The 24,164-nt window shown below is 42.8% G+C and overlaps 1 protein-coding gene across 4 annotated transcripts in view; it reads left to right on the top strand.

Moving 5' to 3' along the window:
• Positions 1-24,164, top strand: part of magl (MAX dimerization protein MGA-like) — a 124,657-nt gene that overhangs the window by 65,957 nt on the left and 34,536 nt on the right. For 3 of the 4 annotated variants that reach the window (XM_060917773.1, XM_060917775.1, XM_060917772.1), the window contains exons 13-21: positions 11,249-11,599; positions 11,736-11,911; positions 12,026-12,356; positions 14,483-14,746; positions 16,314-18,400; positions 18,538-18,638; positions 20,586-20,619; positions 20,791-20,979; positions 23,926-24,037. In XM_060917773.1, coding sequence (XP_060773756.1) covers positions 11,249-11,599; positions 11,736-11,911; positions 12,026-12,356; positions 14,483-14,746; positions 16,314-18,400; positions 18,538-18,638; positions 20,586-20,619; positions 20,791-20,979; positions 23,926-24,037 — 3,645 coding nt within the window. The remainder of the gene's footprint in view (positions 1-11,248; positions 11,600-11,735; positions 11,912-12,025; positions 12,357-14,482; positions 14,747-16,313; positions 18,401-18,537; positions 18,639-20,585; positions 20,620-20,790; positions 20,980-23,925; positions 24,038-24,164) is intronic. The other variant, XM_060917774.1, reaches the window with a different exon arrangement.

The following is a 24,164-nucleotide window of genomic DNA, read 5'->3' as shown; positions in this document are numbered from 1 at the left end:
AAAGCATGTACGCAGAGCCATGGCCTCACTTTTGTTTATAAATGCCTTGAGACCTCAAGAATGGCACAGGAATAGTTTAAGCATTAACAATAAATCTAATATAGTAATTTTTATGATTAAAGTGATTTTATATAGGTAGCGGTCCGAGCGAATGACCTTGACGTCCGTAACGTCACAGCAGGAAGGCTATCAGGCTACGTTCACACTGCAGGCTGAAGTGACTCAAATCCGATTTTTTCGCCCATATGTGACCTGTATCCGATCTTTTATTGACAATATGAACGACACAGATCCGATTTTTTCAAATCCGACCCAGGCCGTTTGGATATGTGGTCCTAATTCCGATTCCTATCCGCTCTTTTCATATGCGACTTCAGTCTGAACCGCCAGGTCGCATTCATCCGACTTACACGTCATCAACAAGCCACAAACGTCACTATTCTGCGCTGAAGTAGGCGGCGGGTCTCTCAAAAAAAGTTACAACAACATGGCGCATAATCACGGGTGCAGATAGAGGGGGGGACGAGTCATATTTAAATTCACCTCGTTCGGTCCCCCCCACTTATAGGGAGGAAAAAACGTCTATGCTGTCTTTCTTTGCATAAGGCAAACCTCACGGAAAAATCAAAAGACTAATTACCATTCGGTTTATTGAGGTGCACGGCAGTGTATACATAGTTGCAACAACTCACATAAAACAAAACAAAGACTGATATTCGGTTGGTTGAGCTGCGCAGACTGCACAGGTTGCGAGCTCGAGCTTGGTTGCTATGGTTACTAACAACAAGTTTGACAGGCATATCGGGGTTAGGGTTGGTTTGCTGGCAGCTTTGTCCCCCCCCCCCCCAGTTTTTTTTCCCCCCCAGTTCAAAAAACATATCTGCGCCCCTGCGCATGACATCAATGCAAGGGACGCTTCGGGCTGTGAAGGTTCTGAATCTTCTCAATGGAAGGACGCAGAGGTTAGGGAGCTGATTTCCATTTGGGGGGATGCAGCTATTCAAGCTAGATTGGATGAGTCATACCGTAAACACTGGCCATGCTCACTGCGTGTGACGTCGTCGTATCCTGCAGTGCGCATGCGGAACACTTTTAGGTCGCTTTTCGTTCATACTGAGGATCACATACAAGTCGCATATATTTGTTAATGTGAACGACCTCACAAAAAAATCGGAATTGAGCATTAAGCCTTGCAGTGTGAACGTAGCGTCAGTCTCATCGCCATTTCCGCTATACTAAAACACAGAGCTGACTGCAACTCCGATCCTCCATTTTGAGCTAATTTATCGCCATGCCACGTAGATGTGTTGCTGACAGGTGCAGCAACACGACAGAAGGTGGATTTACGTTACTTTCATGGTCCAAGAATATTCAAACTGCAAAGTTTTGGACGCGTTTTGTGAGAAGTTCACGGGCACATTGTGCGCCGATGAAGTGGTCTCTCGTCTGCCCTGCGCATTTTACTGAAGACTCATACGAAACCTCTGATCTGTTGAGGAGTGTTGGCTATAAGCCCGTATTGAAAGAGGGTGCAGTACCAACAGTTAAAGAAAAATAAAACAAGAAAAGGAAAGTATTTATTTTATTTTTTAAAGTGAGTTCAGTTGCACCAGTCCTCCTGGAGCATGAGCCAAGGGTTGTTGTTAAAATGCGGGGTGGAACGGAATGGGATGGGACATATTGCTCGGGCAGTGGCCTCCCCGCGGTTGTTACTAAAACCGGTGACATCCCATTCCGTCCCGGGTTTTAGTAATTGCCTGAGCCGAGCAGTAATAGCGGAGTACTCAGTATGGAGAGAATGGAGAGAGTGGAGCATTTTATTTCTAAACCGGATATTGCTGTCATCTCGCTCTTGCGTGGAAGAAGTGAATGAACAGAGAACTGAAAGTCAGATTGTTTCAAAACAGTCGGCCACAAGATCGGCCTTCAAGAAGCGAGAACGCAGACGGGTAAACTCCGACTCTCATTTGGATGCAAAACAACAAAAACAACATGTTTACCTGCATTTAGATTAATACATGTAACTTGTATTGTGTGTTTAAGTTACCGGTATAAGATTATTTAATTTGCTTCTGAATGTGATTGTCTCAGTTCATCTGATTATTTAATGAGCCTTTTACGTTTTATCAGTGAAAATGCATGCATGTACATGTATGCTGCATAAGTTATAGCACCCATCCTGTTTTAATGAGAGTCAACCCACAATCAATGCAGTCAGATCAGTCTTAGTTGAGCAAGCCGGTAACAGTATTTCTTACTTTCACCATAAATGGCTCAGCGGGGCAGCTCGAATGCCAACTTCACGGTCGCTCTTTAACTCTCAAAAATATATTTTTTAAATTCCCATTTATGCAGCATACAGGAGTCAAGGATGGAGATACTATCCACTCAGAAATGTATTTAAAAATAAAGGCTCTGCGTATCTGCTTTAAACCGTCTGTCAAGTGGTAAAAGCTTTAGCAGTGAAACATATGACAACGTTGTAACTGTAGTCTTTGGCTTTTCACTGTGCCCTTGTGTAAGTCATGAGTATAAAATGTGTTAATTAAATTAAAACACATCTTGTGTCGCATTTTACAAAACTCTGTGTCAATCATTATTATCTCAGTGGTGGTGCAGTAACTCATTTCTTTCACTGTAAAATTTTATTTTTTTCACTGAAAAAAAGAGAGATAGAACTGCACGTAAACTAGTGCACAAAATCGGAGTGTGTGTATATATACATTGGTAAAAATTCTAATACCCTGTCCACACTAGGGATTTTGTACCGATACGAAACTACTTTCATACCGCAACACCCGTCCACACTAGCAACTATACCGGTACTGTAGCGGTATAACTGTATCGGTACGAAACCCACAAATGTATGGGTTTCGTATCGGTACTGTAGCGCTTCGCTGTAGTGTGAACAGATGAAGCTGTTCTGTATCGATACAAATATAATGCGCATGCGAAAACGAAACAACCATGGAGCTACATGGAGCAGAGAAAGGAGGGAGGGAGGAGGAGGGAGGAAGAAAGGAGGGAGAGGGGAAAAGGGAGGGGAAGAGAAGGAAAGCGGGAGAAAGGGGGACTCATTTTCTTTGTTTCTTTCTCAACTGCCTCATGCGTTTTATACGATTCGACTGAATAAGGTGGGGTTTACATTAGACCGTATCAGCGGATCATCAGATTAACGTTTTTAAAACGATTAGTGTGCACACAGCAACGCCAATACACGATTCGCGTGCACACAGCAATACCAATACGCGGATACGCTCGGCTCCGCAGGCATCCATCATACTTTTATACTCTTTAATGAAAGGTGATACAAGGCGGAAGTCCGCGCCGTTTTTCAGCAGTCGCGTCACATGACCAACGCCAGCGAATCAGGAAGGTGGATGTCACAGTGACGTTGTCCAATGACGACGCCACCTAGAGCTCAGCACAGCGTATCCGCGTATTCTCAATGTTTACACAGCACCGGACCAGACACGATCTAGATTGAATACGTGGACCCTGGCGGATTCCCGTTTCCCAGCGTTTCCAGGCATTTTAATGTAAACGGACAGTGCATCCGCGAAGAAAACGAGACAGATACGGTCTAATGTAAACTTGGCCTAAATGACCACCAGAAATACAGACTGTACATTGACAACAAAAAGCACACACACGTTGTTTCATCCGCCATATATTCTCGGAAGGAAGTTACTCTGTAACCACGGAAACATTTCGCGCACGCGCATTTCAACTACCGTGAAAGAAAACCGCAAACATTTCTCGCTAGTGTGGACAGACGCACTAAACTGTACCGGTATACTTTGTATCGATACAGTTATACCACTTTCGTACCGGTGTAAGTGTGAACACAGCATTCTGTGGTTGGGATAGAAAGGGAGCTGTTCTAAGCAAATGGCTGATTGATGATATTGATGTCACGTGTTCCAAATTATAGTCCTGTTCTATTTGAATCAGCCAAAAAAAAGAAAAGAAATTTATAAACTTGTTAACTTTTTTCCCTTGCAGCTGGTGGTTCTTTTTATCTTCTGTAAATCAGTCTTCGAACTTGGCTGATAGTCCGAAGCCTGAGGCTGGTAGAACACCGTATCGGTCTAGTGAATTTATTGAGGTCGCTAGTCCGACCGGCTGGTGTGAAAATAGTCTCCTGAAGTAGTGTAATAATTTGTTCCTGAACGTAAAATACTTTTGGAAATGCAAATTACGAAACTCTATCATTTTTGTCAAAACGAAATAATCTACTTTTGGAAAAGCCAACTGTACTAAAAATAGTCACGCACTCTTGTTTTCCCGGCCGTTTCCGCTATTAGTGTCAACCTTTGACATTGCTATTTTTAACCTCGAGCACGATTGATTTGGTTCACGGTGAACTCTTTGACCAATGGTAAATTTTTCTAAAGATTGCGTGTCTTTTTCGTGCCATATGAATATTGCCAAACTTTTGACTTTACTCATTGGCCTCTACTGTTTGTACCGGAGAAGTCCGAAGATGAAGAAACAGCTGAAACGTGCATTCAAAGGTTTTGAACATGCAGCAGATTCTTCCTACCTGCATTGGAGGCGCGAGATAGCTGCCCCACATGGAGAGGTCACACTTAATGCGTTTGTTAGTGGATATCGTGCCATCAGGGCTCAACCGGAAAATGCTTCACACATCAACGCCAAGGCAGAAGGACTCGCTAAACTGGCCTCTGACAGTGATGTCATTATTTTCTTGTTACTTTTGAGGGTAAGTAAATAAACATTCATGAATTTCAACAACAATAATATTAGATAATGATTTGAAGTGACAGTTATGAATATTAATGGAAGGGGAAGTTATAGTTCAAAATGTATTATTTAAACAAGATGAGATGAGAGATTTTGCATGGAAATCAACCTGTTTTATAATTTTGTTTTAGTTGATGGATGATCATGCTGCAGGCCAGAACCTACCTGACTTTGATGATATCGATGATGGATATTCATCAGATGAACTCGACAGCGAAATGAGCGAGGATTTTGTGAATGACGTGCTCGCTAGATACCTATGAACACTGTCAAACAATCCTTTGACACAAATGAAATAAAAAGTGTATTGATTATAACAGCTGGTGGTTGTTTTTTTTTTTTCAATTATACCAGTGTTAAAAATAGCATTTGTATTGACAGGTGAAGCCATATAAGGTCAGAATAATAATAATAATAATAATAATTTCAATTTCTGTAGCGCCTTTCACAAACCCAAGGATGCTTTAAAGGAACAGTCCACCGTACTTCCATAATGAAATATACTCTTATCTGAATTGAGACGAGCTGCTCTGTACCTCTCCGAGCTTTGCGCGACCTCCCAGTCAGTCAGACGCAGTCAGACGCGCTGTCACTCCTGTTAACAATGTAGCTAGGCTCAGTATGGCCAATGGTATTTTTTGGGGCTGTAGTTAGATGCGACCAAACTCTTCCGCGTTTTTCCTGTTTACATAGGTTTATATGACCAGTGACATGAAACAAGTTCAGTTAAACAAATTGAAACGTGGCGATTTTCTATGCTATGGAAAGTCCGCACTATAATGACAGGCGTACTAACACCTTCTGCGCGCTTCGACAGCGCATTGATACGGAGCTGGCCGTGCCCGAAGAGGAGTGAAGGTATCAATGCTCTGTCGAAGCGCGCAGAAGGTGTTAGTACGCCTGTCATTATAGTGCGGACTTTCCATAGCATAGAAAATCGCTACGTTTCAATTTGTGTAACTGAACTTGTTTCATATCACTGGTCATATAAACCTATGTAAACAGGAAAAACGTGGAAGAGTTTGGTCGCATCTAACTACAGCCCCAAAAAATACCATTGGCCATGCTGAGCCTAGCTACATTGCTAACAGGAGTGACAGCGCATCTGACTGCGTCTGACTGACTGGGAGGTCGCGCAAAGCACGGAGAGGTACGGAGCAGCTCGTCTCAATTCAGATAAGAGCATATTTCATTATGGAAGTACGGTGGACTGTTCCTTTAAAACGTGGGACAGTCAGAAGTCCAGAGACAGAAGATCTGAGGGAGCGAGAGGGACAGTACAAATGAATTGGCTCACAGAGATTGGAAGGGGCGAAACTATGGAGAGCTTTATAAGTTAGTAGCAGGATTTTGTATTTAATCCGAGAGATAACTGGCAGCCAATGCAGTTGCTGTAGAACGGGAGTGATGTGAGCAGTGCACTTGGTGAGTGTGAGGACTCTAGCTGCTGAGTTTTGGATGTACTGCAGCCGGTTGAGCAATGTGGCGGGGAGACCATAAAAGAGAGAATTGCAGTAGTCAAGACGAGAAAAGATAAACGCATTGACCAGCATTTTGGCATCAGTTTCAGAGAGAAGAGGGTGGAGACGTGTAATATTATGGAAGTGAATGAATGCATTCTTGGTGATGAGTTTAAAGTGCATATTCTGGACCAATTTCGTTTTTTTTTTTTATCTGAAAGTATGTCCCTTTACACACTCATCCAGAAGGGTAATTTTGCACAAGGCCATCTGTCTACAGCAGAAAAAAATTAAAATAACAAAACGCGTCTGGAAAAATCCCAAGGGAGTCTGGAGCCGGATTCATGACGTCACCTGCGGAAGCGCCAGCAGGCTGCGCGAGCTTGCACGGTTTCAGTGCACAGCCTGTGTAGACCAAGCGCTCCCATTTCTCTCTCATTGTCTGGTCTTTTGGGAAACGATGAGTACTAATCCCATCAAGATTGGTGTTGCTACACCCTCCTCCGATACATCTGTTAACCATTTTAATAATTACGCGATAACGTTGAAGAAATTTGCAGAAAACCACCAGGTCGTTTTCTCATAAACAAACCAGCACTGACGTAGGATTCAGAGGGAGGCGTACCGCACGCGACGTCACGAAAACCAACGTTTTCCGAGAAATCCAAATGGCAAGTTTTTTCAGAGGCGGACCAATTCACCTCAAATGGCTTGATTTCAGCTGAATTTTTCTGGTATTGCGCAAAATGTGACAGATATTTGACCAAAGTTTAATATAAAATAGGGGAATTACATTGATCTTGCGCCTGAATTTACCCGTGATATGCACTTTAAAATGGGGTTCAAACGTAAGGGTGGAGTCAAAGAGAACTCCAAGGTTTTTTGTTTTTTTTTATAACTTGAGAACGACTTATAGACACGCCATCAACGTCAATAGTGAAATTGGAGAAGTTCAAAACCTGCATTTTGGTACTTAGTAATAAAACTTCCGTTTTGCTAGCATTAAGTTTAAGGCTGTTCTTATGCAGCCATTGCTTGAGGTCAGTGATGCAAGTCCTTAGCAGCTGAACAGAGGCTATGTAAGGGGTGATACTGATGTAGATTTGAATGTCATCAGCGTAACAATGAAAATTAAGGCCATGGTTGTGAATAATCTAGCCTATAGGAGAAACATGTAATATAAAAAGAACGGGACCAAGGACAGAACCCTGAGGCACACCTTGAGCTACGGTAGCAGTGGATGATTTATGAACACCAATAGAGATGACTGAAACCAGGTTAGAGTTAAGCCAGTAATACCAAAAGAAGATAGTCTGGAAACGAGTATCTCATGATGTACAGTGTCAAAGGCAGCTGTGAGGTCCAAGACACACATGCAAACTCCTCACCTTTCGGCGAAATTCGCCGTTTTGGTCCCAAAATAGGTCACTTGTGTGAATCGTGTAGATCCGAAGAGTTTTTTTTTTTGGGGGGGGGTAGGCAGGCTACAACGTTATTGTTGCCAAACATTTCACTTACAAGGTTACAGCCAATCAAGATAAACAGTAACACGCGCTTCTTTTCCATTGGAGTTCTGATCAAACTGGTGCGCAACCCACTGCTGGTTGCCAGTCCTCGCTTACGAATATTCCACAGATTCAGACCGCAAAGTCACCTTTTTATAGAGAGAGCTGGCAACCTCATCTCGCGACTGGATCTGAACATACCAGTGGAACAGTTTCCAGCGCGCTCGGGGGTGAATAACTGGAAAAGTCGTTGGATTTTGTTGCTGTTACGTGTTGAAGCAAGTCTTTTACAGTGCCAGAAATGTGTACATAAATGTAACTATGTCTAATATGTTTTAACATGCGTGCTGAAATCAAGTTTAAGACATAACGTTAGCTTGCTCCATAAGACGGCTACAGATGTAAATACCAGCTGCTATAGCTTACTGTCGCCAGATATGAGAGAGATGAAAACGAACACATGATCAGCTCAGTGGCGTGGTATAGAGAAATTCCCTCTTCACAATGGATGGTTTTCAAATAGTTTTTTTTTTTCGAGAGCTAGAAAGCCGACGGTGTTTTTCTCCTAAAAATAAGCACCAAGCGTCTTTTCAAATCCCCATGACAACCGCTTGTTCTAGCTTGCTCTGGCTGTAGAGCGCAAGCAATGCAGGGTTTCCCATACACAGACCAGTGTGTTGCGCAGCGCCACACAATCAGACTCGCAATTTGAGAGCGCATATGACGGAGTGCGCGAGACAAAGAGCATCCTGATTGGGTTACTCAGCAAAATAAGCCAATCAGCCTTCAGTGTGGGCGGGCTTCTCTTTTCTCGAGGACCGAAGTTTTCAGCTGAGTCAGTGCGGCCTACAGGATCGGCATGGCAGAGAGAGCGCGCGCCCCAAAAAACCAAAATACAAAATCCACTTCAGCTCAGATTACACAAAAGAATCTCCCTGTCTGATAATCTCCCTGCCTGATAATCTCCCTGCCTGATAATCTCCCTGTCTAATAATCTCCCTGTCTGATAATCTCCCTGTCTGATAATCTCCCTGCCTGATAATCTCCCTGCCTGATAATCTCCCTGCCTGATAATATCCCTGCCTGATAATCTCCCTGTCTGATAATATCCCTGCCTGATAATCTCCCTGCCTAATAATATCCCTGCCTAATAATCTCCCTGTCTAATAATCCCCCTGCTAATATCCCTGTCTGATAATATCCCTGCCTAATAATATCCCTGCCTAATAATCTCCCTGTCTAATAATATCCCTGCCTAATAATCTCCCTGCTAATATCCCTGCCTGATAATCTCCCTGTCTGATAATCTCCCTGTCTGATAATCTCCCTGCTAATATCCCTGCCTGATAATCTCCCTGTCTGATAATCTCCCTGTCTGATAATCTCCCTGTCTGATAATATCCCTGTCTAATAATATCCCTGCCTAATAATCTCCCTGTCTAATAATATCCCTGCCTAATAATCTCCCTGTCTAATAATCCCCCTGCTAATATCCCTGCCTGATTATCTCCCTGCCTAATAATCTCCCTGCCTGATAATCTCCCTGTCTGATAATCTCCCTGTCTGATAATCTCCCTGTCTGATAATCTCCCTGCCTAATAATCTCCCTGCCTAATAATCTCCCTGCCTGATAATCTCCCTGCCTGATAATCTCCCTGCCTGATAATCTCCCTGCCTGATAATCTCCCTGTTTGATAATCTCCCTGCCTGATAATCTCCGTCTAATAATATCCCTGCCTGATAAGCTCCCTGTCTAATAATATCCCTGTCTGATAATCTCCCTGCCTAATAATCTCCCTGCCTGATAATCTCCCTGTCTAATAATCTCCCTGTCTGATAATCTCCCTGTCTGATAATCTCCCTGTCTGATAATCTCCCTGTCTGATAATCTCCCTGTCTGATAATCTCCCTGCCTAATAATCTCCCTGCCTGATAATCTCCCTGTCTAATAATCTCCCTGCCTGATAATCTCCCTGTCTAATAATCTCCCTGCCTGATAATCTCCCTGTCTGATAATCTCCGTCTGATAATCTCCCTGTCTGATAATCTCCCTGTCTGATAATCTCCCTGCCTAATAATCTCCCTGCCTGATAATCTCCCTGTCTAATAATCTCCCTGCCTGATAATCTCCCTGTCTGATAATCTCCGTCTGATAATCTCCCTGTCTGATAATCTCCCTGCCTAATAATCTCCCTGTCTGATAATCTCCCTGTCTGATAATCTCCCTGTCTGATAATCTCCCTGTCTGATAATCTCCCTGCCTAATAATCTCCCTGCCTGATAATCTCCCTGTCTAATAATCTCCCTGCCTAATAATCTCCCTGCCTGATAATCTCCCTGTCTAATAATCTCCCTGTCTAATAAGGGTCAACAATAATGACAGTTTCGCACGATGTACTGCTTGCAGCAGTGATTTCAGCATTGCCCATGGTGGCTTAAATGATTGTAAAGGACATGTTGAGGTGAGGAGTGTCATTTCATGTGCATTATATTTAGGTCTACAACAGGCTGTCATGAAAAGACTAAACTTACTGAAGATTTCCATGAAGTAACAATGTATGAATATACATCATATATATCACATATCACATATATGTCATATACAAGTGTGTATCTTTTATAAATGAGGTTAGCTTATCTAGTGTAGTATGTTGGGGAGAATCATAGTATCGTATCTATATTTCTGATAAAATTTTAGGTATGATACCATGTATAATTCTCCTACTTGTTGCTCATTTCATAGGGGGACGGGGGGGAATTGCTGGCATGTGCCGCGCGGGAGCGTCTGCCCAAATTTTTTAGGCTGAGATGAACTTGTAGTTTTTTATTTAAAAAAAAAAAATCCAATATGTAATGCCCATTGTACACGCCTGTTCTTTAATTCAAAATCACCATCTCGATCTTCAAATTGACCGTATGGTATATGTGGTATGGTATATTACACAACATCCTGTCCAGATAAAACCTAGTTAGTACACACAACAGTTGAAAGGGAAGTGATGAGTGATGTTGAATGTTGCCTGCTTAATACTGGTTGCAATTTTTTTTGTAACGTAGACTACGAAATGTACTTTTGCGCGCGTGCCGTGTGTCCGTGCGCCCTTCTCACCTTTTTCACCCCTGACCAGTTTGCATGCCTGCAAGAGGACAAGGACATTGAGATGACCAGCATCGGTTGAGAGCATAAGCGTGCACATGACCGATGACTGGTTCGGGCTAGTAGAAGTTAATTCAGCTTAGTAGATTCTGGTCTGTTGATAGTCTGACTGGCTAGTATGCTGAAAAGGTTTTCTTTTTGTGAAGACTGGTAAATTCACCACAGAGGCAATGGATAATTTTATAAACATATAAGTTGACTGGTGATCCTCAGACAGATCCACAGTTGACTGGTGATCCTCAGACGCGAATTTTTTTTTTTTTGTGGCCTTTTACTTTAATAAGTGAATGTGCGCTGTAGCTCCATTGTTGCACTAATGTCCGTAATGTCATTACATTTTGTCCTACCAAATCCCACAGAGACTCCAGTAACCCCAGGTGAGCCGAAGCCCACTAAACTGCTGGAAATCCTGTCCGAGTGTAACTGGGAGCCTCATCGGAATTTATTGCTGAGAGTTCTGTTCCAGCGCATGAACAGCAACCTCCTCTCTGAGTCTTTCTGCTTTGGCATGTACAAAATACAGCTTCTTTCTACGACCATCAAAGGAGTCGACAGGTACGCTACAGTTACTTACAAGGTGTGCATCTCCCGGGCGGATGAAAAAGAGATGACTGAAGACTTGCAACTACCAGAGAAGAAGACAATGAGAAAAAGTTTACAGGGCTTTGAAGCCAAAGTTTTGAAAACCAATGAAACACGAGCTCAGAAAGGTAACAGTGCTTCTGTAATGTTTTTAGTATAGAAAACATTTTCGTCAACATAGAGCCTCCATTTTATGCAGTTCCATAACATTTTTGAACTTGTGTGACTTCCTGTAAACGATGACGCTGTTTCCGTCTTGCACAGCAACAGCTGACACTGATTCTGGGCGAAAGAGTAGCGCCTCGGTGAAAAAACAAGAGAGAGCGTCACTCTTTAAGAGACTCTTAAGTGCTGTGCCCTTCTCCACCCATGTTGCTCCTCTTGGTTATCTCAAGGCAAATAAAAAGAAACCAGGAAGCCCTGCTCAAGGTCTAATTACGGTAAATTGTCTCAACAATATTGAAACACTTGTCAAGCAATTGACTACATTTCTCCCGTGACTTTTTGCTGCTTCAATTATGTCCAAGTGATTATCCTCTGTGTCTGAATTGCAGATAAGAGGTGGAACATACAATCAAGCCAAACTCCTGCTGGGCCAGCTGGGAGCGTTACATCCAGTGAATCGCTTTGCAGCTTTTATCGTTGGCAGGCTACTGCCTAGACCTCAAGATCAACCGAAAATTGAGAGTGATATCACCAAAGCTTGTCCTCCCAAAGCCCCTCACAAGGCAAGCTCTATAACCGAAGTGGCGCACGTTTCAAATCAAACTCCTTCAAATCTTGTTGTGACCAGATCTCCTTTCGCCATTGCACCGAAACCAACCACTGCTTCCAAGAACAGACGCTCAAACATAAGTCACGTGAATGCCTGTTCAAATCTTCTGGGTAAGTCATGTTGTATGAACCAACACGAATATTAATTTCATGCTGTAATGTGATGTTTCTCTACTTTTTATAGTGCCAGATACATTCTGCCGGACTGTAGAAAATTAAGTCAAAAACACTTTCAGACTTGAACCTTTTTTTCATAGTCAGAAATATGGAATGACTTTCATACATATTAAATCGTTTGAACCACTGCATGAAAACCTTTATTAGAAGTACATGTACTGACCCCACAGTGCTATTGTATGTTTACTTGAATTTTGTATAATATCTGCTAATCTTTGGCTTAATTTATCCTTTTTAGTTTTTTAATATGCCTTGACGAATGGACCAATCAACATACAGTGATGCTTGAAAGTTTGTGAGCCCTTTAGAATTTTCTATATTTCTGCATAAATATGGCTTAAAACATCATCAGATTTGCACACAAGTCCTAAAAGTAGATAAAGAGAACCCAGTTAAACAAATGAGACAAAAATATTATACTTGGTCGTTTATTTATGGAGGAAAATGATCCAGTATTACATATTTATGAGTGGCAAAAGTATATGAACCTTTGCTTTCAGTATCTGGTGTGACCCCCTTGTGCAGCAATAACTGCAACTAAACGTTTCCGGTAACTGTTGATCAGTCCTACACACCGGCTTGGAGGGATTTTAGCCCGTTCCTCCATACAGAACAGCTTCAACTCTGGGATGTTGGTGGGTTTCCTCACATGAACTGCTCACTTCAGGTCCTTCCACAACATTTCGATTGGATTAAGGTCAGGACTTTGACTTGGCCATTCCAAAGCATTAACTTTATTCTTTGGTAGACCGACTTGTGTGCTTAGGGTCGTTGTCTTACTGCATGACCCACCTTCTCTTGAGATTCAGTTCATGGACAGATGTCCTGACATTTTCCTTTAGAATTCACTGGTATAAATCAGAATTCATTGTTCCATCAATGATAGCAAGCCGTCCTGGCCCAGATGCAGCAAAACAGGCCCAAAGCATGATGATACCACCACAATGTTTCACAGATGGGATAAGGTTCTTTTGCTGGAATGCAGTGTTTTCCTTTCTCCAAACATAACGCTTCTCATTTAAACCAAAAAGTTCTATTTTAGTCTCATCCGTCCACAAAACATTTTTCCAATAGCCTTCTGGCTTGTCCACGTGATCTTTAGCAAACTGCAGACGAGCAGCAATGTTCTTTTTGGAGAGCAGTGGCTTTCTCCTTGCAACTCTGCCATGCACACCATTGTTGTTCAGTGTTCTGATGGTGGACTCATGAACATTAGCCAATGTGAGAGGGGCCTTCAGTTGCTTAAAAGTTACCCTGGGGTCCTTTGTGACCTCGCCGACTATTACTCGCCTTGCTCTTGGAGTGATCTTTATTGGTCGACCACTCCTGGAGAGGGTAACAATGGCCTTGAATTTCCTCCATTTGTACACAATCTGTGTGACTGTGGATTGGTGGAGTCCAAACTCTTTAGAGATGGTTTTGTAACCTTTTCCAGCCTGATGAGCATCAACAACGCTTTTTCTGAGGTCCTCAGAAATCTCCTTTGTTCGTGCCATGATACACTTCCACAAACGTGTTGTGAAGATCAGACTTTGATAGATCCCTGTTCTTTAAATAAAACAGGGTGCCCACTCACACCTGATTGTCATCCCATTGATTAAAAACACCTGACTCTAATTTCACCTTCAAATTAACTGCTAATCCGAGAGGCTCACATACTTTTGCCACTCACAGATATGTAATATTGGATCATTTTCCTCAATAAATAAATGACCAAGTATAATATTTTTGTCTCCACTGTTTAACTGGGTTCTCTTTATCTACTTTTCGGACTTGTGTGAAAATCTGATGGTGTTTTAGGTCATATTTATGCAGAAATATAGAAAATTCTGAAGGGTTCACAAACTTTCAAGCACCACTGTAAATAGTTGACCAGTGGATGACCCATGTTTGCAATATAATTAATCTGTCAAATTTTCCCTATTGCAAAATATAAAGTCTTATTGCTTGTGTTTAAGACAGTATTGTCTAGTATTAATTATTCATGTTGCTCATAAATCATATTTCTTTGAACATGTAGCATCTTTTTTTAAAGGAAGCCATTTCTGTTATCCCTCTAGGCTCACCTTCTGGCACAACTCCCACTGTGCCTGGTGGCTCCAGATTTATTGTTATGCCAGGAAGACCTTCCAACTTTGCAGCTGCTCTTTCAGCAGAAACTGTCACTAGTTCCACTCTTCCACCTGGCCAGAAAGTGGTTCTGCACCCTGCGCCAGGAATGCCGGAGTCGAACTTTTTATGTCGGTACAATGGCCAAACGATCCAACTCATGCCTGTCAGCTCTGGACCTCTTGATCAGCCACAGCCCAGTTCTGTCAGTGAAGGTCAGTGTGCTTTCAGCTGTGTAGTATTTTTTTTTTTTTTAACTTTGTTGAAACAGTAGAAATTAGATTTTGTTTACTGTATATAAAGATTTACAAGGGAAGGGCAAAACCTTTTAAAAAGTAAAAACTGTTACTCGTTACAGAACCTTACTGTATTTTTAACTAACCATTTTGTGGTTAGCAGGTCTGTGAAAATGTCCAAGTGTATTTATATATTTGATATTTTAACTCAAATATGTAGTTGATTTTAAAGGAGAACTGAAGGCAAATGTTTTTTATCATAATTCTATTTCTCATTTTATTAAATACAGGAATGCATTTTTGATCGCTATTTTGTCACTGCTATAGCAAGTTATGAGTGTTTGAAATATGCTCTGTAATATATCAGTCCATATGTCAAAGCAATGGGCGTAAACAAGCTTCGTTGAGACCTGTGCGAGACATCGTAGGACGGAAGTAAAACGTACAGCTACTATGCAGTACAGCTATGGAACCAACTCCCAGAGGACATTAAAAATGCTCCTGCTGTTGGCAGCTTCAAATCTAGGTTAAAGACCAAGCTGTTTTCAGATGCTTTCTGTTAAATAATTAATATAGTCTTCTTTACATTCTTTATAATCTTTACTTCTCTGCATGTTTTAAATTTACTTTAACTTTATCCTATTTTATTCTTTATTCTATTCTGCTGGGGTTTTTTTTTTCCTTCTCATCCTATTTGAACTACTACTTCATTTTATTATTTTATTTTTACTATTGTTTAATTCTTATTATTTTCTTTTAATTCTTTTAATTAATTGTTTTAGAATAAAAATAAAATAATTTTATGTAATTTTATTTCTCTATTGTTTACTGTTTTTGTTTTTACTTCTGTAAAGCACATTGAACTGCCATTGTGTATGAAATGTGCTATATAAATAAACTTGCCTTGCCTTACAGCGGAAATCAAAGTGACCGACATCTGCCAACGTTGTCAAAAGACGCGCGCGGCGTCTTTCGAATGCTGACGTAATAAAGCCGGAAGTTTTGTTTGTTTTGATAGCAATCAGGAAAGTTTGAAAAAAGTAAGCAGTAATCGTCATTTAAACTCGTTTTTGTGCAATACTTCGTTTGGAAAGCAGTTTTCAAAATGGCGGCACTGACACCTGGCTGACACTTGACGTTTCGAAGTCTCGCACAAGTCTCGTGAAGATCGCGCAGATAAGCGACGCCTGCCGTGGACCAAACGAACTAAATTCAACACGGCTAAAAACCGAATAGGTCGATAAGTATAATATTTAATTGCAATTAGTTGCCAATACGAGTCACGATATAAGGTTACCAAAACCGAAAACGTAATTGAATAACACGTTAAGAAATAAAGCAAGTTTAAAAATGACTTCAGTTCCCCTTTAAGATTCGGCTTGTATTTAATGGAAGCTGTGGTTTCACTTTGTTAGACAAAAGTGTTATTCTTAAAGTGTAACAAAGGTACAAGTTGCCCTCGTTGCTTAGTGCTTTTTTTTTTTTTAAGTATTTTTTTTCTCAAAACATGCCTGTTTTTCTCTCTCCTCCTGCAATGGCTGTATAGGTAGCACTTCACAGGTTATGCAAACTACTTATAATACATGTCTACCAAAAGACACCAGATCTCTTCAGAAGTCTTTGAACTCTACTCCTCTTACAAATGTGTTACCCAAGCCTTTTCCAGTCATTGCACCCAAAGTGCTTTCTCTGTCAGCAAAGAGTGGCATGAACATTGCCAATGGCATGCCAGCTTTTAATTTATCGTTGAATTTTCCTGGTAAACCAGGCACATTCTCTTTTCGAATACGTCCCCCTACTGTCGAGGGCAAGTCTGTAGGGTCCAAGCAGAGTGGGAAGCTTCCTGAACCCTCTGTTAACAGTTCTTCTACTTTGGTGCTTCCTGGAGGTTTCACCTTGACAAAACTCCTTCACCCGGTTGTGCCAACTGTTCCTGCAAATGTCACCTCAGCTGCTGCTCATCCTGCCGGAATCTCCCAGAATAATGAAAGTACGAAGACATTTATCTTGCAGGGTTGCTCCCCCAGCCTTGAACAAAATTGCCAAGTCTCAAGAAGTATTCCCAAACCGATTCTTCCCGAAACATCAAATTGTAACTCTGTAGAGAGGGCTACAGCTGCTTTAAGCCATAGCAGCGATGGCTTTCCCTCAGAGCCTGCGGAGTCAGTAAATACAGCGACTCCAGGCAAGTATGACTGGTTACCTGAAGATGCCGAGATGCCACACACAAGTGATGTCAGTGACGTGGAACCTAAGGATATGGATGATTGGCCACCCAGTGGAGCAGAGCGAATTTTGTGGATGGACTCTGCCGATGAAGAGGAAAATGAAGATTCGAATAAAGAGCTGAATAAGAATTTGGATGTTGCTGCTGGAAGCCAAGCTGCAGAGGAAGCCAGCGAGTCCAAGACCACAACAACAGGAACTGTTAAAGCTGACTTTCGTAGCGGTGATGAATGTCTTCATGGAGATAAACTGTACTTTAATGAAAAATTGACTCCCAAACCCACCCACATTCATGAAAACGTCCAACACGACGCATGTTCTAAACGCTCTCGTGCCGATGAGCAAAAACATCCGAAGCCGGGCATGCCAGATAGTGACCAAGAAAAGGTCTGTGATCCATTACTCAATGCAGCTAACTCCAACACTGCAGATATTTGTAAAAAAGAGCCATCTTTCTCAGCTCTCATTAAAAACGGTGCCAATAATAAACGATCACAGATATCCGTTGGATCCCCTAATATCAGAGGACAAGTTACGATTCAAGAAAATTGTCCCTCAGTTCTTCATAAAAATGAGCCTGATGATAAACCAAGAAAAACTGACGTGGCTGGTGATGAGCCTGACATCAAGAACCAAGGCCTTGTACTATTTGAAAATAATAGCACTTTATGTAGCAGTAAAATAGAAACTTATAACAGTCAAACAGGTGAGAATACACTTCTCGACCACTTCCTTAACAAGAAACAAAGGCCTGGTTCTAATAATAATAATGATGGCGTTTCGATTAAAATAGAATCATGCAGCAACTCGCCCAAGATAGACACCTGCTCCGTGCAAGATGTTGCTGCTAAACAGCATATTGGCTCACAGAATATTTTACCACTTATCAATAAAGAAGTGACTCAAACAGTGACAGAATTTTCCAGTGACTTAAGTAAGCGAGGTTTGGACTCGAACAGCTCTCAAATTCTCAGTCATAAGGAATGCTATAATAATCCAGCCAAACACGACACCGTGGCTTTACTGCATCATGATGACAGTCATGAGAATATCGCCATTTCCGGTCATGCGCCATGCTCTTTACTGGATGGTCAGACACCTGTGTTGAACTCCACATCTACAGCACAGCTGCTAAACCCAGCCTCTTTGGGTCAGAAAACCGGCCTCAAAAGCATTTCACCTTTGCCGCATAACACGCGTAAATCATCCCCTGACAAGCCGCTTAAGTCTAAGACAGCAGTGGGAGAGCCGTGTGGTGATGATGAGATTGTTGTGGATGTGGTGAACTTGACTGAAGATGAAGATCCAAGTGATGAGTTTGACAGAGGTGAGGACAATTCAAGTGACGACGGCGAGGACAGCGATGAAGAGGATTCCAGTAATGGCTCCACTAGTGACAGTGACCGTGTAAGTGGCCCAGGTTTGATATTTTTTAAAAACGATTAGATCTCCGACCAGATATCATGATGCCCTGGTCATGCATGTAACACAACTGTAAGAAAACGAAATCTGTTTTAATTGCTGAAATTATTTTTGAATTCCAGGCAGACACATCTGATGATGATGACATTGACGTCGAGTCATTTGAGGACAATGGTGGAAAGAGGATTGTGAACATGATAAAAGACAGAACCAGGCTTAAAAAGTAAGACCTCAGGATGAACTTGATTTGTGGTGTTTCTTCTGGCAGCTGGCATCTACTTTTTAAAATTTCTTCTTAAAGGAACAGTCCACCGTACTTCCATAATGAAATATGCTCTTATCTGAATTGAGACGAGCTGCTCCGTACCTCTCCGAGCTTTGCGCGACCTCCCAGTCAGTCAGACGCAGTCAGACGCGCTGTCACTCCTGTTAGCAATGTAGCTAGGCTCAGTATGGCCAATGGTATTTTTTGGGGCTGTAGTTAGATGCGACCAAACTCTTCCGCGTTTTTCCTGTTTACGTAGGTTTATATGACCAGTGACATGAAACAAGTTCAGTTACACAAATTGAAACGTAGCGATTTTCTATGCTATGGAAAGTCCGCACTATAATGACAGGCGTACTAACACCTTCTGCGCGCTTCGGCAGTGCATTGATATCTGAGCTCCGTATCAATGCGCTGTCGAAGCGCGCAGAAGGTGTTAGTACGCCTGTCATTATAGTGCGGACTTTCCATAGCATAGAAAATCGCTACGTTTCAATTTGTGTAACTGAACTTGTTTCATGTCACTGGTCATATAAACCTATGTAAACAGGAAAAACGCGGAAGAGTTTGGTCGCATCTAACTACAGCCCCAAAAAATACCATTGGCCATGCTGAGCCTAGCTACATTGCTAACAGGAGTGACAACGCGTCTGACTGACTGGGAGGTCGCGCAAAGCTCGGATAGGTACGGAGCAGCTCGTCTCAATTCAGATAAGAGCATATTTCATTATGGAAATACGGTGGACTGTTCCTTTAAATGACTTGTGAATAATATTTACCTAATAGTAGCAGAAGTCTTTAGGCCAAGGACGTTATAGGTCGGCGGCACGGTGGTGTTAGCCTGGGCCCGCCCATCCTAAGTGTGACGCAACACGAGGGCCTGTTGCGAGCTTAGTCTGGCAAGGCAAGCTATCTCCAGCTCTTCCAAGCTCCCGAAAAATCGGGAGCCAATCAACTTTGAGCATCTCCAACGGCCCTGGGTAGAGGCGTGTTCAAGGCAGTGACTTAGTAGAACTGCGACCGGAAGCCACAGATTGTTTACAGAATCATGCTGTATTGAAAGCATTCAACGGGAAGTTCTCATTGAAAACGGAGCAAAGAGCAGCCCTGGAGGTATTTATTGAAAGGAAGGACGTTTTCGCCTTGCTCCCGACCGGCTTCGGTAAGAGTTTAATCTACCAGTTAGCCCCGCTGGTAGCCAAATCAGTGGGGCTCAGCGAGAATCCTATCGTCGCGTCACATACGTCAGAGGAAAGAGTGATGTGATTAGTTTAAGCTTCGTCACAGCCTTTTCTGGCTTTGACCAGTAGCAAACTGAGGCATTTCAGGGAGGCGGGTCAACCACGGGCTCTGGGAAACGGTTGGGCTTAATATCTTGGCCAGACCAAATGCTTGCAGAGCTTTGAAGTCGCATTAGCCAGACTACGGTGGTGTAGTGGTTAGCGCTGTCGCCTCACAGCAAGAAGGTCCGGGTTCGAGCCCCGTGGCCGGCGAGGGCCTTTCTGTGTGGAGTTTGCATGTTCTCCCCGTGTCCGTGTGGGTTTCCTCCGGGTGCTCCGGTTTCCCCCACAGTCCAAAGACATGCAGGTTAGGTTAACTGGTGACTCTAAATTGACCGTAGGTGTGAATGTGAAGGTGTGTGAATGGTTGTCTGTGTCTATGTGTCAGCCCTGTGATGACCTGGCGACTTGTCCAGGGTGTCCCCCGCCTTTCGCCCGTAGTCAGCTGGGATAGGCTCCAGCTTGCCTGCAACCCTGTAGAACAGGATAAAGTGGCTAGAGATAATGAGACGAATGAGACGTTATAAGTCACGGGGTGGAATGTTGTATTACAGCTCGTATTTTCCAGTATTATGCAAATACTTTGTGGTGATTTATTGCTCATCAATGTGCATTATTCTCACAGGAGTGCAAAGAGAGCAGCTGCATGGAGCAAAAAGGTAAGATTATTGAATCCAAAGAACCTCAGACCAAGTTACTGTATTTTTTTTTTCTAGTTGTTTCTAATGTTTAGACTTTTTTTTTTTTTATTAAAATGCTTTTACTGGATAATTTGCATATTACAATGGGATGAATTTAATAGAAATGAGTTATTCATTTATTTTTTGCAGATTAAGCGTCTCACAAACATTATTAGCCCAGCAGGATACCCGCCAACGTATGAGCTAGTAAAACGGCAGAGTCACACTGAAAAAGAGCGTGTTCGTCGAGTTGAAATGCGCCAGTCCTTTGCTTTACTAAGAGAAGCATTGAATGTTGATGAACAAATCCGATTAGGCAGGCATGACATTCTCAATCAGGTTAGTAATATACATTGAGGTTTGGCTGTAATATTGACAATGATGTAAGGGGGCTTAAATTAATATTATACTAAGTAGTTAACGTAATGATGTACAACTGACTGTTATTCAGAGTCTTTGACTAAGGGATTTATGTTCTCTAAGGCCCTGGTCCTCAAAGTGGCATCCAGGAAGCAATTTTTTTTTTTAATTTAGTGAAAACTTAAAGCATATACGCAGAACCATGGCCTCACTTTTGTTTATAAATACCTTGAGACCTCAGGAATGGCACAGGAATAGTTTTAAGCATTAACAATAAATCTAATATAGTAATTTTTACGATTAAAGTGATTTATATAGGTAGCGGTCCGAGCGAATGACCTTGACGTCCGTAACGTCACAGCAGGAAGGCTATCGGTCTCATCGCCACTTCCGCTATACTAAAACACAGAGCTGACTGCAACTCCGATCCTCCATTTTGAGCTAATTTATCGCCATGCCACGTAGATGTGTTGCTGGCGGGTGCAGCAACACGACAGAAGGTGGATTTACGTTACGTTCACGGTCCAAGAATGTTCAAACTGCAAAGATTTGGACGCGTTTTGTGAGAAGTTCACGGGCACGTTGGGCGCCTATGAAGTGGTCTCTCGTCTGCTCTGCGCATTCTACTGAAGACTCGTACGAAACCTCTGATCTGTTGAGGAGTGTTGGCTATAAGCCCGTATTGAAAGAGGGTGCAGTACCAACAGTTAAAGAAAAATAAAACAAGAAAAGGAAAGTATTTACTTTATTTTTTAAAGTGAGTTCAGTTGTACCAGTCCTCCTGGAGCATGAGCCAAGGGTGGTTGTTAAAACACGGGATGGAACGGAACGGGACGGGACATATTGCTCGGGCAGTGACCTCCCCGCGGTTGTTACTAAAACCGGTGACATCCCGTTCCGTCTTGGGTTTTAGTAATTGCCTGAGCCGAGCAGTAATAGCGGAGTACTCAGTATGGAGAGAATGAGCGGAGCAGCCGTCTGATTTCTAAACTGGATATTGCTGCCATCTCGCCCTTACGTGGAAGAAGTGAATGAATGGAGAACTGAAAGTCAGATTGTTTCAAAACAGTCGGCCACAAGATTGGCCTTCAAGAAGCGAGAACGCAGACGGGTAAACTCCGACTCTTATTTGGATGAAAAAAAACCCCCTGCATTTGTTGTTTACCTGCATTTAGATTAATACATGTAACTTGTATTGCGTGTTTAAGTTACCGGTATAAGATTATTTAATTTGCTTCCGAATGTGATCGTCTCAGTTCATCTGATTATTTAATGAGCCTTTTACGTTTTATCAGTGAAAATGCATGCATGTACATGTATGCTGCATAAGTTATAGCACCCATCCTGTTTTAATGAGAGTCAACCCACAATCAATGCAGTCAGATCAGTCTTAGTTGAGCGAGCCGGTAACAGGATTTCTTACTTTCACCATAAATTTTTATTTATATGACTTTGGTCTAGGGCAGCACGGTGGTGTAGTGGTTAGCGCTGTCACCTCACAGCAAGAAGGTCCGGGTTCGAGCCCCGTGGCTGGCGAGGGCCTTTCTGTGCGGAGTTTGCATGTTCTCCCCGTGTCTGCGTGGGTTTCCTCCGGGTGCTCCGGTTTCCCCCACAGTCCAAAGACATGCAGGTTAGGTTAACTGGTGACTCTAAATTGACCGTAGGTGTGAATGTGAGTGTGAATGGTTGTCTGTGTCTATGTGTCAGCCCTGTGATGACCTGGCGACTTGTCCAGGGTGTACCCCGCCTTTCGCCTGTAGTCAGCTGGGATAGGCTCCAGCTTGCCTGCGACCCTGTAGGACAGGATAAAGCGGCTAGAGATAATGAGATGAGACTCTTGGGGCTTTTCCACTACCAACGCGGCTGAGTTGGGCTGAACCGTGCGGTGCTGAGTTGGGCTGAGTCGAGCTGAGTGGGGCTGTTGGGGTTGCATTTCGACTACAACCGCGCTGAACCGTGCTGGCTGGAAGTGGGTGGACACATTGGGTGGAGTTAGCGAAAGTGGGTGGACGTCACGTGATGTCGTTAGGCGGCGCAAACAGTGACATCAGTGACCTTTTAAGCGGTAGTCTCATGACCCGGATAGTAAACAATAAACATGGAGGACATGGAGTCGTTAGTGTTGCTGGTCTTGGTGCTGTGGCTTGTTGTCACCGACAACGCCAACAGATACTGGCAGATTCTAGTTTTCTGATCATCATCTTTGTCGTAATTCTTCTTCTTCCGGGTTTACGGTGTTTACAGATCCCAGCGTGCTCGCGGGGCGTGTGTGGGCATGTGAGGACACTCCTCCTCACCAATCAGTGCACAGGGGAGTGTCTCCTCACGCCCCTAGCCCCACTCGGCTCGGTTGGGCTCACTTCAGCCCCACTCCAGAACCGTGCGAGTTTTGGGTGCTGAGTAAGGCTGAAGTGAGCTCAGTCGTGCTGCTCTGAGGTAGTTGAAACACGAGCCGTGCTGGGCTGAAGTGAGCTGAAAAAGGGTAGTGGAAAAGGGCCATCTGGTCTATAGCTGTCAAAGGCCTCGGCCTTAAAACCGGTTCCCGCTGTGATGTCACGCGCTCGGGGCTGGCTCAGCGGGGCAGCTCGAATGCCAACTTCGCAGTTGATTTTAACTCTCAAAATATTTTTTTTTTATTCCCATTTATGCAGCATACAAGAGTCAAGGATGGAAATACTATCCACTCAGAAATTTATTTAAAAATAAAGGTTCTGCGTATCTGCTTTCAAGTTGGAACTCGCACCCATTATCAAAGATATAATTTCTTTATTATTGAGTTTTTGTATGTATTGCCCTGTTTGACTTGTCTCTTGAATTGAATGGATTTAATCCAAAGGGTTTGAGAACACCCATTTTAAGGTGAGATCATGAGTAGACTCCTGTACAGTAATCAAACTAACAAGGTATGCTCTGGCTTGGTCGCAGGCTCGAATTATGATTTTGGCTCTCAAGGACCGGAGCCAGCGCTTAGAAGAAAGGAAAAAAGCCCTACTTCAGAGGCGGTCTGCTTATCTCAGCAAGATTGTAAAATTATCTGGTAAGATCTGTAGCAGCATCACTTTGAGATGTCCGAAGTCTTTTCTTGATGCATGTTAGTTGTTTGGTATGTGCCATACAACCCTACGAAGTCTTGGGACCATACAGTTGTTTCGTCATTTTAGCTT

The sequence above is a fragment of the Neoarius graeffei genome, chromosome 3, assembly GCF_027579695.1.
Source record: "Neoarius graeffei isolate fNeoGra1 chromosome 3, fNeoGra1.pri, whole genome shotgun sequence".
NCBI classification, from domain to species: domain Eukaryota; kingdom Metazoa; phylum Chordata; class Actinopteri; order Siluriformes; family Ariidae; genus Neoarius; species Neoarius graeffei.
The sequence above is the reverse complement of the archived record's forward strand: the minus strand, read 5'-3'. Positions and strand labels throughout refer to the sequence as shown.